General features: G+C 40.3%; 1 protein-coding gene across 6 annotated transcripts in view; it reads left to right on the top strand.

The window, feature by feature from the left end:
- Positions 1 to 13,636, top strand: part of KRIT1 (KRIT1 ankyrin repeat containing) — a 43,752-nt gene that overhangs the window by 9,749 nt on the left and 20,367 nt on the right. For all 6 annotated transcript variants that reach the window (XM_030550557.1, XM_030550554.1, XM_030550556.1 and 3 more), the window contains 7 exons: positions 1,667 to 1,791; positions 3,222 to 3,381; positions 5,203 to 5,295; positions 7,179 to 7,308; positions 10,600 to 10,843; positions 12,147 to 12,262; positions 12,695 to 12,838. In XM_030550557.1, coding sequence (XP_030406417.1) covers positions 1,690 to 1,791; positions 3,222 to 3,381; positions 5,203 to 5,295; positions 7,179 to 7,308; positions 10,600 to 10,843; positions 12,147 to 12,262; positions 12,695 to 12,838 — 989 coding nt within the window. In that variant the 5' untranslated portion in view covers positions 1,667 to 1,689. The remainder of the gene's footprint in view (positions 1 to 1,666; positions 1,792 to 3,221; positions 3,382 to 5,202; positions 5,296 to 7,178; positions 7,309 to 10,599; positions 10,844 to 12,146; positions 12,263 to 12,694; positions 12,839 to 13,636) is intronic.

Here is a 13,636-nt window from a genome sequence, read left to right as displayed (position 1 = left end):
TCAGCAAGAGTCCAGAAAGACTGAATATCTTGGAAAATATAGAGGAAACACTGGGACTGAAGTTCAGACTAGTCCAACCTGGGAAAACCCTCTGGCTTTCTCATGAGCGATCCTTGGCTGTTTTCTTAAAATTACTCCAGCCATTGTTACTGCCTTTGTAAAGTGTCTACCAAGATGGGATGGATCTAAGTAGTGAGGCTGGTGGATTACTTTTGCTGCTACGTTTAGAGAAGACTATTGCCATTCTCTCCCTTGTAAGTCTACTGTTGAAACCACTTGGGTCATTAAACAGTACCATCCAGGCATCTGATACAACTGTAGTAGATCTTTGTCCAGCAATAGAAGCTACATTTGGATCAATCATAGAGCTGTCCATTGAAAAAGTACTGGAAGAAGCAAAGACTTCAGTCCAGAAGTTGACTAATGAAAGCATTTATCTTAAAATTAATGGAGATATCCTATCTCCTAGAACTGGAAGGGACCTTGAAAGGTCATTGAGTCCAGCCCCCTGCCTCCACTAGCAGGACTAAGTACTGATTTTTGCCCCAGATCCCTAGGGGGCCCCCTCAAGGATTGAACTCACAACTCTGGGTTTAGCAGGCCAGTGCTCAAACCACTGAGCTATCCCTCCCCCCTTAAGTGAATCCTTAAGTGAAGAGAACAAGAAGTGTTTAAGACAATTAAAAAAGTACACAGACTTCTACATTCTACTGAACCTCTACGTAGCTTTTACAGATCCCTATCCTATAAACTACTGACAGTTGCGTGAAGTGAGGCACTACCAGCAATGTGCTCAGGACAGAATAGAAAATTTGAACATAGAGTGGAATATCATACAATGAATGAATGAAGATTTGGCTTCAACTTCTTTTTTATCATCACTAGTGGTTCGACCTGATCTTTATGCTATATTTGCTGAGATGAGAGAAGTAGGAATTCATCTCTTGCTACTCCCAGTCACAACAGCTACAGTTGAGTGTTTTGTCATCGTTCAATAGAATTTTCTGTACTGAAAGAAGTTGCCTTCTGCCTGATCATGTGAATGAACTAATGAGCATATCAGTTGAAAGAATGGAAGTACTGGACACACGAGAAGCCACCAAAGATGAACGTGTTGCATTCAAGAAGTTCATTAGCAGAGTTGTGCAAAATTATAACAAGAAACCAAGAAGGATGTAGATGTCGTGCTTCATCGAATGCTTGAGTAGCTAACTTTAATTTGTGTGATGATTTCAAAACAATAAAATGGTCATGAAACAGTTTTCAGTTTTTACCATTGGGCCATACAACCCACCTTCACCCTCATGGTGTCACTCCTCATCAGTCCTAACCCTGCCCCCTTCTCTCTCTCACACACACACACACACACACACACACACACACACACACACACACACACACACACACACACACACACTCCCCTCATAATTTCAATTCCTGGGGAAAATGCTGAACCAGGGTAGACCAGCAGCTCCCCGCTCCCCAAACTTCTCTGTGGCAGCTCCAGATAATAAATGATCTCCAGATAATAAAAAATGAATAACCTGTTTTAAATGGAAAACAAAAGTCAATATAATTATTTATGCTAAGGTATGATATATTTGGTTTGGTTTTGTCTTGTTTCCTCAGTCTAACCTTTTATTTTTGTTTGTTTCATTGTCTCTAGTAATAAATGAAAAAGAATAAATCATGGGAAACCCAGAAAACATAGGAGATGCATATGTTGCTGTGATTCGTCCAAAGACTTCTGCTAGCCTGAATTCTCGGGAATATCGAGCTAAATCATATGAAGTATAAACAATTTTTTTTAACTTTCTTTGATTAAAGTTTGAAAATATGAAAAATAACATAACTGAACAACAGGAAGGAATTTTCCTCCAGGGCGGATTGGCAGGGGCCCTGGAGGTTTTTCGCCTTCCCCTGCAGCGTGCGGCACGGGTCACTTGCTGGTGGTTTCTCTGCAGCTTGAGGTCTTCAAACCAATTTTGAAGATTTCAATAACTCGATCCTGGGATAGGGGTTGTTATAAAATTGGATGGGTGGGGTTCTGTGGCCTGCCTTGTGCAGGAGGTCAGACTAGATGATCAGATTGGTCCCTTCTGACCTATGAGTCTATGAGTCTAACAAAAACCTTAATTAACCCACAGGTTAGATAGATAGAGATTTACTATCTGAGCAATCTTAGGTACTTATATAGCTCCCATTACCATAGTAACTGTGTCCCACTCTTTTATTATCTATTTATTTATCCTCAGAAAAACTTTTGTGACATAGGGAAGTATAATTATCCCTATTTTATAGAGTGGGAGCTGAGGAACAGAGAGATTAAGTGACTTGGCCACAGTCACACAGGAAGTTTGTAGCAGAGGAGGGAGCTGGATCTCTGTCTCAGGCTAATGTACTAACCCAACAAATACCAAAACACTATAATGTATTACGTTATACTTTAAACAAATGTCATAGTCACAACACATAGTAGAAAAAAATCAGGTAACATCCTTCTAAGTTTCTGAAGTGAAGGCCAGGTCAGGTATCATGTTGCATATTGGTGGAACTCTGTGCTGCATGGATCTTAATACAAGATTGGGATCTTGGCTATTCCCATTTCTGTGTCTTTGGTGGTCGAGATGACCTTCCAGAACACGCTGTTCTGCATACTTTCTGAATTTTCTCACTGCTTTTACAATTGACTACCAAGGACCAATTTGGGAAATTGCACCAAGATCCCACAAATGTGGAATCTTTACTGGCCAGTCATGCTTCTCCTTCTATAATACCCATTTTATAAATAAAAAGCCCTATGTATAATGACTTTGTACTTTTATTATTTTATATCAAAGGATTTCAAATAAGAAAAATCAAACATTCATCATATAGTTAACAACGTAATTTTTAAGGAATACATTCTGTAAATGATTGCTTATGGACAAACCCCATGCTTCAGCAGAGTTCATGATGGTTGTGAAGTCTGCAGTAAAATGCTTAGTAGAATGTCACATAGGAGTTGGCCATCCATGACTTCGAGGACCTGAAAAGTTGGGTGAAAGTACATTCAAAATCACAATATCCGTTGAATGTACTGTATACCCTTGTTGTTTAGAGAATTTCGCATATAGCACTACAATCGGTTAACTAAAAACAAAATTTTGCTAGTCTGCTTGTTAAATAAAAGTAATGTTTCAGTAATTCTTAAATAATTCTTTAATTTTATTGTTTGCAAGATTTTGTTGCTTGAGGTTCCCATTGAAGGACAAAAGAAAAAGAGAAAGAAAGTTTTGTTGGAAACTAAACTTCAGAGAGGCAGTGAGATAACCCAGAGCATCTTGGATTATGTAGTAGAAACCACCAAACCAATTTCACCAGCTAATCAAGGTATCAAAGGTAAGAAATGTTTTTCCTTATTTGGTATTGGTGTGTCTATAATAATTGTATTACTCAAATAGGCCAGTTAAAGGAAGTAAAACAATATCTGTTTTAGAAATCAAGCTCTATTTTAAGTTCTGCAAACAGAAACATGCAACTGAACCCACAAGCTGTCCTTTATTTTCCTTTTATTTCTAAATGTCTTTAAAAGAACCCTCAAAAAACCCCAGACTGTTTCTGACAAGTTTATCATAGGTGAGACCTTGTGTGCCCATACCGATATTTCAGTACAAGATGAGTTTTACAGCCAAGTTTCTAAATACTTGGAAAAACTAGATTACAGTGCACACAACCCTAATCATAGTTAAAAAGTTAGCAATTTTAAAAAAGGCTTTAGGGATGATCCAGGAAATTATGTACCAGATTGACCAATTTTACCAGGTATAGTATAAGGCTAAGTTATAATAAAATAATAATAAAACATCTGGAAGATCATGATATGATAGTATCTAGCTAGCACAGTTTTTCAAAGGAAATTTGTGCCTCACTTATCTGTTAGAATTCTTTGTCCATAATAGTAAAACAGAGGATAAAGGGTAACCATTTGATATAGTTTATTTAGACTGTATCAAGGCCTTTGACAGGTTCCCTCTCAAGAAACTAGTAAAGGAACTAAGTAATTCTGGGGTGAGAGATAAAGTATTGTCATGGATCAAAATCTGGTTGAGAGATAAGAAACAGAGTTAAGAATACATAATCCATTTTCATCAGGGCAAAAGCTTAATGGCAGAGTGCCTCAAGGTTCTATATTATGACCATTGTTGTTTAATACACCACGTTTACACTTAACAGTTTTCTTGGCATAGCCATTTTGAGTAGGGATGTGATTTTTTTTTTTTAATGATATAGCTGTGCTGGCAAAAAGTGCTTTTGCCTGTATAACTCATTTTGTTTGCTGAATGGTATAAGTTATACTGACAAAAGTACCTTTTTGCCCGTGTAACTGCTTCTACACAAGGGCGATTTTTGCTGGTGTAGCTATACCATGGCCATATAATTATTAACAATCTAGAAAAGTGGGTAAGTAGTGAAGTAGCAAAAATTTGCAGCTGGCACAAAATTATTTTGGTTAGCCAAATCCAGAGAAGACTGAGGAATTTTAAGGGGGTTTTACCAAGCTAAGTAAATGGGTAACACAATGAAACTTAAATTCAGTGTTAATAAATGTAAAGTAATGCATGGTGGAAAGAAACATTTGAACTACAGGTACACTTTACAGAGTTCTAACTTAACAGGATTGACTCAGGAAAATAACCTGGGCACACAGTGTACAGTTCGATGAAGACTTTGCTAAATGTGCAGCTGAGGTCAAAAAGGCAAATCAATGTTAGGTTACACAAAGATTGGATGGAGAATAATATGGAAAACATCATAATACCATTATATAAGTTGGTGGTTCTCTTTCATGTGGAATACTGTGTGCATTGCTGCGCACCTCATTTAAAAAAGTATATTACAGATTTTAGAGCTGGTTTAGAGAAGGGCAATGGCAACGATTAGGTTCATGGGAAAAATTCATATGAAGAGAAATTGAAGGTATTGGTAATTCTTTACCTGTTAACAATCTGTGTGTGTGTGTGTGTGTGTGTGTGTGTGTGTGTGTTGAGTTGCACATATATTCATGCAGCTGCTCAGGGTTGTTTAGATTTAATTTGCTTCCTCAGTTTTCAGAAAATAATATTTTATTTTGTTTCCTGGGAAACAGAAAGATTCAGACTGTCAACCATTTGTCCATACAACACTCAGTTGACTTCCTTTGTTGTTTTAATAATATGTTAGGAAAGCGAGTAGTGTTAATGAAGAAATTTCCTCTTGATGGAGACAAGGTGGGCAGGGAAGCCTCTCTTTTCATTGTTCCAACCGTTGTCAAAGGTAATGTTTAAAACATAATTCCTGAAGTTGTGTGAATTTTAGAGAAAGTTAAGCCCTTGTTTCCTAAAGAATTTACATATTTATTTTATATAAATGTTAACTGCTGTGATTATTTATATTTGGGTTTGGAAGAATTAGATTGAGGTTGATAAAGGTCCATAACTGTCTGTTTCTCCAGGTGCCTAAAAACAGGGGAGAAATGTAGTTAGTCAAAGTTTAAAGAGAATCAAAGTTTTTTTTTAAAAATAAAATGTTGCATTTTTAGAGAACCAGTGCAATATTTTGTTATACTCAGTACATTTACTAATAGTTAATTTTGGTATTAGGAAACGAGAAAACAAATTTTATTACAAAGGCTACTGTATTTATACTTGTAAACATAAAAAAGGATCTTTTCCAGCACTCCTCTGAGAGAAGAGTCCCCATTGAAGTGAATGGGCATTCTTGCCTGAGTAAGGAATGCTGAGTAGGTCTCTGAAGGCAAAATATATTTCACATAATAAGGGACTATAAAATACTTTAAAAATATTAAGGGAAGTTTTTTGTGTTTTACTGGGGAAACATGTTCACTTGCTATTTGTGATATGCTTTGAAAGTGAAAGTTGGCAAATCAACACCATTTGAATCGTAAGGTCTTTCACAAAGCTAACAGGTTATTTTTCCTTCAACAGTGAACAGTATACAGTTTTTTCAGTAACTCAGAAAACGAACATGATCACAATGGTGGGATGATAATGAAACATTTTATGAAGCGACAAAGAGTTCCGTGGCACCTTATAGACTAACAGAAGTATTGGAGCATAAGCTTTCGTGAGTGAATACCCACTTCGTCATCACGTGCGTCTGACAAAGTGGGTATTCATCCACGAACGCTTATGCTCCAATACTTCTGTTAGCAGGGGTCCCCAATGCGGCGCCCGCGGGAGCATCTAAATGCACCCGCATCCTGGCCAGCGGTGGAGCACCTGCTGAAGTGCTGCCGAATTTCTGTGGCGTTTTGGCAGCGACACCTCTTGATGACGTCGCTTGTCGGTGGCAAGTGACATCATCGAGTGGCATTGCTGCCGAAACACTGCAGAAATTGAGCTGCGACGCCTCTCGATGACGTCGCTTGTCGGTGGCAGTGGTGTCATCGAGAGATGTTGCTGCCGAAACGCTGCAGAAATTCGGCGGCGGCTCCTCTCGATGATGCCACTTGCCGCCGACAAGCGATATCATCTAGAGGTGTCGCTGCCGAATTTCTGCTGTGTTTCAGCGGTGACGCCTCTCGATGATGTCACTTGCCACCAACAAGTGACGTCATCAAGAGGCGTCGCTGCCGAAATGCTGCAGAAATTCGGTAGCATTTCGGCGGGTGCTCCACCGCCGCCATGGTCCTTCGTCTGGCGCCTGCCAGACGAAAAGGTTGGGGACCACTGTGTTAGTCTATAAGGTGCCACAGGACTCTTTGTCACTTTTTACAGATCCAGACCAACATGGCTACCTGTCTGATACGGAACATTTTATAATACATTTAGGGTAACTTTATTGCATTGACTTTTGTTACATAAGAATTGGTATGTAATTTGTGAGAGGCAAGGTGGTTCAGGTAATATCTTTTATTGAACCAACTTCTATTGGTGAGAGAGAGAGAAGCTTTCGAAGTTAGTCCAATAAAAGATATAACCTCACCCACCTTGTCTAATATCTCTAATATCCTGGGACCAAAACCACTACAAAAACATTACATATGTAATTTGTATCAGTTACCATTTGGGAAAAATTGATCTACCATAGTCTAAAAATAGAATATCATTTCTTTGACTGAAATTGTATAACTGCCAAAGAAGAAAACAGGATTTTTGTTGCTGTTGAATAGTTTTCTGTTTCTCTTTCCTTTGTAGATAATACAAAATATGCATACAGTCCTGGATGCCCAGTTTTCTACTGCTTACAGGACATCATGAGGGTCTGCAGCGAATCCAGCACTCATTTTGCTACACTCACTGCTAGAATGTTAATAGCCTTGGATAAGTAAGAAATATCATTAGTAGAAATACGTGGTTAGAAATAGGAAATAGACAAGGAAGTCTGCAAACATGAAAAATTAGATCTGTTTTACAGCAGTCTTGTGATCACTGAGAAGGAAATCACAGTGATATCACATGTTGTTTTCTTAGTAAGTTTATTTAAAAAAAAAACAAGCAAATCTTGAGGATTGAGTTGTAATTTTTCACGCCAGATAGTTTTGAGTGAAGATGGTTATACTTTTTTAAATCTAGAGCAGGGATCGGCAACTTTTGGCATGCGGCAGGTAAACAAACCGTCCTGGCCCGCCAGGGTGCCAGAGGTTGCCGATCCCTGATCTAGAGACTCCCAAAAACAGACTTTTTCACTTCTAATGCATTAAAGAACCATGCAAGAATATTAATAATGATACCTACATTTTATATAGATAATCTTAATAATAAACTTGCCAGAGTATAATGGAGTCACCTTAACATCTCCATAGTTTAGATTGCACTGAGGTTTGCACTTAAACTAGGAATTAAACCTGTTACTTATGAATAATATAGCGTATCTTGCCCAGATTTTCAGCACTTATTTTTAAATTAGATAATCATGAAAATTTACAGATAATTACTTTAATCTGATTTATAATCTTTTGGAGATTGGCTAAACACATATTTTTGGTGAGTCTGACTTCTTCAGCTCAGTGTAGCAAATACATGTTTTGTGATTTTTTTTTTTGAGACTTTAAAAGTGATTCACACCTAAATTCTGATCCCGCAAACACGCACACTCGTAACTTTACTCGTTGTTCCGTTCAGTAGTAAAACAATCAGTCCATTTTATCTTCAAAAATAAAGAAATACTGGCGTGGCTTGTCCGAACTGCTCTACAAACATTGAATTCAATAGAATGGCTCACGTGAGTGAAGTTAAGCACATGCATAAATGATGGCAGGATCAGGGCCAAAGACAATAGCAAAATATAAGTTATACACCTCTACCTCGATATAACATGACCTGCTATAACACAAATTCAGATACAGCGCGGTAAAGCAGTGCTCTGGGGGGGGGGGAGACTGCATACTCTGGTGGATCAAAGCAAGTTCGATATAATGCGGTTTCACCTATAACGCAGTAAGATTTTTTGGCTCCTGAGGACAGCATTATATCGAGGTAAAGGTATATGTTAATTTTTTATGTATTAGCACTGGTAGTCATAACGTTTTCTGTCTGCTTCGCAATGGTAATTGCCAAACTTACCTGTCATTGAACCTAGAATCTAAGCTTTCATTTAATATAGAATCATAGAATATCAGGGTCGGAAGGGACCACAGGAGGTCATGTAGTCCAACTCCCTGCTGAAAGCAGGACTAATCCCCGGACAGATTTTTGCCCCAAATCCCTAAATGGCCCCTTTAAGGATTGAACTCACAACCCTGGGTTAAGCAGGCTAGTGCTCAAACCACTGAACTATCCCTCCTATGTTTGTTTCTAGACTTTACGGTTGTGAAGAAATCCTTGAAAATGTGAACAGAATATAATTGATGCTGTCTCATCTAATTGAGTCTTTAGACAGACTGAAGAAATAGCTCTGAAAAGTTTGAACACCCTAGCACAGGGGTCTCAAACTCAATTTACCTTAGGGCCAGTGCCAGTCCTCAAATCCTCCCAGTGGGCCAATAATGTCACTCATGCCACCCAAAATTCCGCCCCCACCTGCCTAAGGCTCTGGCAGGGAGTTTGGGTGGGGAGGAGGTCTGGAGCAGGGGACTGGGGTGCAGGCTCTGAGAGGGAGTTTGGGTGCAGAAGGAGTAAGAGGTTGGGGTCTGGGAGGGAGTTTGGGTGGGGAAGAGGGTCTGGGGTGCAGGCTCTGGGCTGGGGCAAAAGGTGGGGGTGCAGGAGGAGGATGTGGGCTTGCAGGCTCTGGGAGGGAATTTGGGGGCTAGGGTGTGTGGGGAGGGGGTGCAGGCTCTGGGAGGGAGTTTGGGGGAAGAAGGGGGTATGTGGGAAAGGGATGTGGTGCAGGCTCTGGAAGGGGGTTGGGTGCGGCACTTACCTGGGGCTCTAGATGGGCAAGGGGGCCTCCGTGCACTGCTGCCCCCAGGCATTGCCCCCACAGCTTCGTATTGGCTGCAGGGGCACTTCGGGCAGGGGCAGCCTGTGGAAGCATAGGCCTGCCCCGAGGCTGCAGGGAGAGGCCAGCAGCCACTGGAGCGAGCAGGCAGTTGGCACTCAGCTCTCCTGCACTGCCAGGTCCTTGTGAGGGGAGCATGTGGGGGCAGCAGGTAGGGCCAAGGGAGAGACCTGGCCCCAAAACTGCTGAAGCCCTGTGGGCCACATTGGGGAGGATCGCGGGCCGCAGATGGCCCACAGGCTGGGAGTTTGAGACTCCTGCCCTAGCCATCTAATGGGGTACTTGCTCAAAAGCCCTCTCACAAGCCAGAGACAGTTTATTGCACAGTGGCCACAACTTTACCAAATAAACAATATTGTAAACAAACAGAAGGAATTAAGGTATTCTTTGCAGCAAAGGGTAGCTGATGTCCAGGACACCCTTTGTCCTGACTAGGAGAACCCAAAGACACAAGAAACTACCCAGCTAGAGATACCATCCAGTCTACCCATGTTTGGACATATGGCTTGGACTTCAAGCCACACTCCACTCCCAAAAGAGGTTAGAGTTGCCACTGAAACAGGCTAAGGCAGCCTCTGCTTGTGAGTGTTTCTGTCCTAGCTATACAGTTAATACCACAATTCTCAGAATATATATCCCTCTTTATCTCCATCCCATCCTGGCCTAAATAACCAAATAATTTTTTCTCCTGAAAAGATTATGTCCACCCCAAACTTGTCTATTACAGTACGTGAGAACCCACACACAAATATGACTTGACCTTAAAAAAGCCCCAAAAGCCCACAGTGATCAACAGAACGATAACATTAAATCCGCAATTAAATGCCAATACAATCTCCAGAAGATAAAGACCAAATGCTTTCCCTAATTAATGCTCCACAATGCATGTGTGGGTGGCAAAATCTTACTGAAGCAAGAGGAGTGTGTGAATGGCCCAATGTTTCTCCCCAGCTTAATCTAAATGGGGGCAGGTCGCTCCCTCCCTCCCTCTGTCAGTAAAAGCACTTTTTAGAGTCAGAGGAGCAATTCATGTAACAGATTTAGGGTCTGATTCTGTAGCCTCTTCATGCACACAACAACCTTTGACTTCCCCAAAAGTGGTGTACCCAGTGTGGCTAAAAAATTAGCCCTTTATTTATCTTCAATATGGTAGTGTGACTTTTCCATTCTGTTCTGCAGGTGGTTAGATGAACGACATACACAATCTCATTCCATCCCAGCTTTATTCAGACCATCTCCTCTTGAGAGGATTAAAACTAATGTTTCAAACCCCGCATATGCTATTGAACCTGGGCAGACGGAGAGCTCTCTACACATGGGATATACTGCATTAGAAATAAAGAGCAAAATGTTGGCACTAGAGAAAGCAGATATGTGTATCTACAACCCTTTGTTTGGGTCAGATCTTCAGTATACCAACAGGGTAAGAGTTTTGTAGTATGAACTATATTTTAGTTGTGAAAGTTCATGTATTGAACTTTAACATAGGTATTCTCAGTCTAACGCTTGTGGCCAGATTTGATTTTCAAATGCGTGAATTTGAAAATCTGTCCCCTTAATAGCAACAAGTTACAGTAACTCCTCACTTAAAGTCGTCCCAGTTAAGTTTGTTTTGTTGCTGATCAATTAGGGAACATGCTCATTTAAAGTTGCGCAATGCTCCCTTATAACATTGTTTGACAGCCGCCTGCTTTGTCCACTACTTTCAGAAAGAGCACCCCTTTGCAGCTAGCTGGTGGGGGCTTGCAACCAGAGTGGACTGGCAGCCCCCTCATCAGCTCCCTGGCAGCCCCCTTATCAGCTCCCTGCTCCCCTAAGTTCCCTGTGGCAGCCACCCAGCAGGCTATCAGTTGCTGGCAGTTCAGCTGTCCCTCCCCCCACTGCCATGTGCTGCTCCTGCCCTCTGCCTTGGAGCTGCTCCCCGGGCCTCCTGCTTCCTATGGGGGGCGGTGAGAGAGAAGAGGGGAGCTAATATCAGGGTGTTCCCCTCCCCCTGTTCCTGCCACCCGCTTACCCCACTTCCCTAGAGCAGGGGGGAGACACAACAGGACTCAGGACAGAGGGGGCTTGCAGGCAGCAGCTGCTGTCTCAACTTGCTGATCTAAAAAGGTAATGTTCTTAGAGTGGGGTCAGCATACTTAAAGGGGCAATGTGCATCTCTCTCTCTCTCTCTCTCTCACACACACACACACACACACACAGTGTATGTCTCTGTCTGCCATGCTGTCTCCCCTCCCTCCATTCATAGAGCTTGAGGCTACATTAACGACAATGTGTTAACCCTTGAGGGCTCAAATGAATGCTAGTTCATCATTTAGCAGTAAGGCATTCCTTAGGAAATATCCTACCCTCTTCCACCATCTGACTCCACCACCTCAACCAAGCTTCACAGTCATCATTGCTCTGTACAATATTAAATTGTTTGTTTAAAACTTATACTGTATATACATATATATAACAGTGTCTTTTGTCTGGTGAAAAAATTTTCCCTGGAACCTCACCCCCCCCATTTACATTAATTCTTATGGGGAGATTGGATTTGCTTAACATCGTTTTGCTAAAGTTGCGGGACATAACTACAGTGCTAAGCGAGGAGTTACTGTACTGTATTTACATTGGTTCTACAGAACGTACAAGTCACTGCGATTGGTTTGTTGAAGTCTCAATGAGAAGTTTTTCAGACTTTTTTTTTTATTATTATTTTTAATAGTATGTTGTCTTCCTAGGTTGATAAAGTGGTTATAAATCCATACTTTGGTCTTGGAGCTCCAGACTATTCAAAGATTCAGATTCCAAAACGAGAAAAGTGGCAACGCAGCATGAGCAGTGTCACAGAAGACAAGTACTGTTACATTTATATAATTTGTTTTATATTATGTATTCATATTACAGTAGTGTCTAAGGCCCCATTCAGGGAGCAGGGCCCCCATTGTCCTAGGGACTACACAAAAACTTATAAAAAAAAAGTAGTCCCCAAAGTGTTTGCAGCACAACACAACAGATTGGTGAAACAAACAAATGTAAAGTGGAGTACAGAGGGACAGTTGGAGGATGAGGCAACACTAAAATGCTTGTTTCTTAGCATGATGACTGTTAGTCATGGCTGGCCATCTGTTTACCTAAGTTCTAATTGTATAAACATTGACGCATTTTAGCTGCTTGTGCTTTGTGCACATCATTAGATACCCATAAGTTGTCATTTTGATATTTCTTTGCTTGATTGTTGAAATATAAGTGAGTTGCATCTTTTTCATATTTTGCTTCTCATTACTAGAGAGCGCCAATGGGTAGATGATTTCCCTCTTCATCGCAGTGCTTGTGAAGGAGACTCTGAATTACTTAGTCGCCTTCTAGATGACAACTTTTCAGTCAACCAGTTAGACAGTGACCTTTGGGCACCTATCCATTATGCGTGCTGGTGAGTATTTTTTCCAAGTGAATGTATTTCTGGTATTTATGGCTGAAAACCTCTACCACTAAGCACTTGTGTCATTTAAAATAGTAATTAAATGCCAGAAAATCCAAACTCTAGCATTTTAGTTGTCATTTGTTCTTCTAGTTAATATAAAAAAAATGTTGAAAGAGAAATTAAACCTCATGCTTCAAGGTTTAAGCTGATCTCTGACTAAAGAGTTTAGAAGGTGGAGATCTAATGGGACATTATCCTACGTCATCCTAATGCTAGTTTTCTTGTACCTTCCTCTGAAATACTTGGTGCTGGCCCCATCAGAGAGAGTGTATTGGACTAGATGTACCATGGGTCTGATCCAGAATACCAATTCCTATGTAGCCCAAAATTTTGATTTTATTAAAACAATTATAAACCAAGCAGACCAATAGAAATGTTTCAATATTTAATTGTCTTTATATTAATCATTCTTCTGCAAATATTACAGTACTGAGAATTTGGAAGTGAAACTGACATATGAACAAATGTGAAACTGACTATTGATTTTTGTCTATGCTGAGACAAATGCAAAAAGTTAACCACATAAACTGGATTTTTAAAATCTTTTGATTTTAATGTCATGCGTAGGAACCCTTAGATAGAATGTGGTATAGAAGTGAAGAGCATTATTATTAAACAATGGCTTGATTATTCCATTTTGAAAGTACACAGAGAGCAAGAACTTTAAATAATATGTTCCTTTATTTTTGTTATTTCAATGTTTTACTTCTGGTTCTATGCAGTGTTTCTACAGAATGTCTTATAGTT

The sequence above is a fragment of the Gopherus evgoodei genome, chromosome 2 (genome assembly GCF_007399415.2).
Source record: "Gopherus evgoodei ecotype Sinaloan lineage chromosome 2, rGopEvg1_v1.p, whole genome shotgun sequence".
Lineage (NCBI taxonomy): Eukaryota > Metazoa > Chordata > Testudines > Testudinidae > Gopherus > Gopherus evgoodei.
This window is presented reverse-complemented; position numbering and strand designations above follow the sequence as displayed.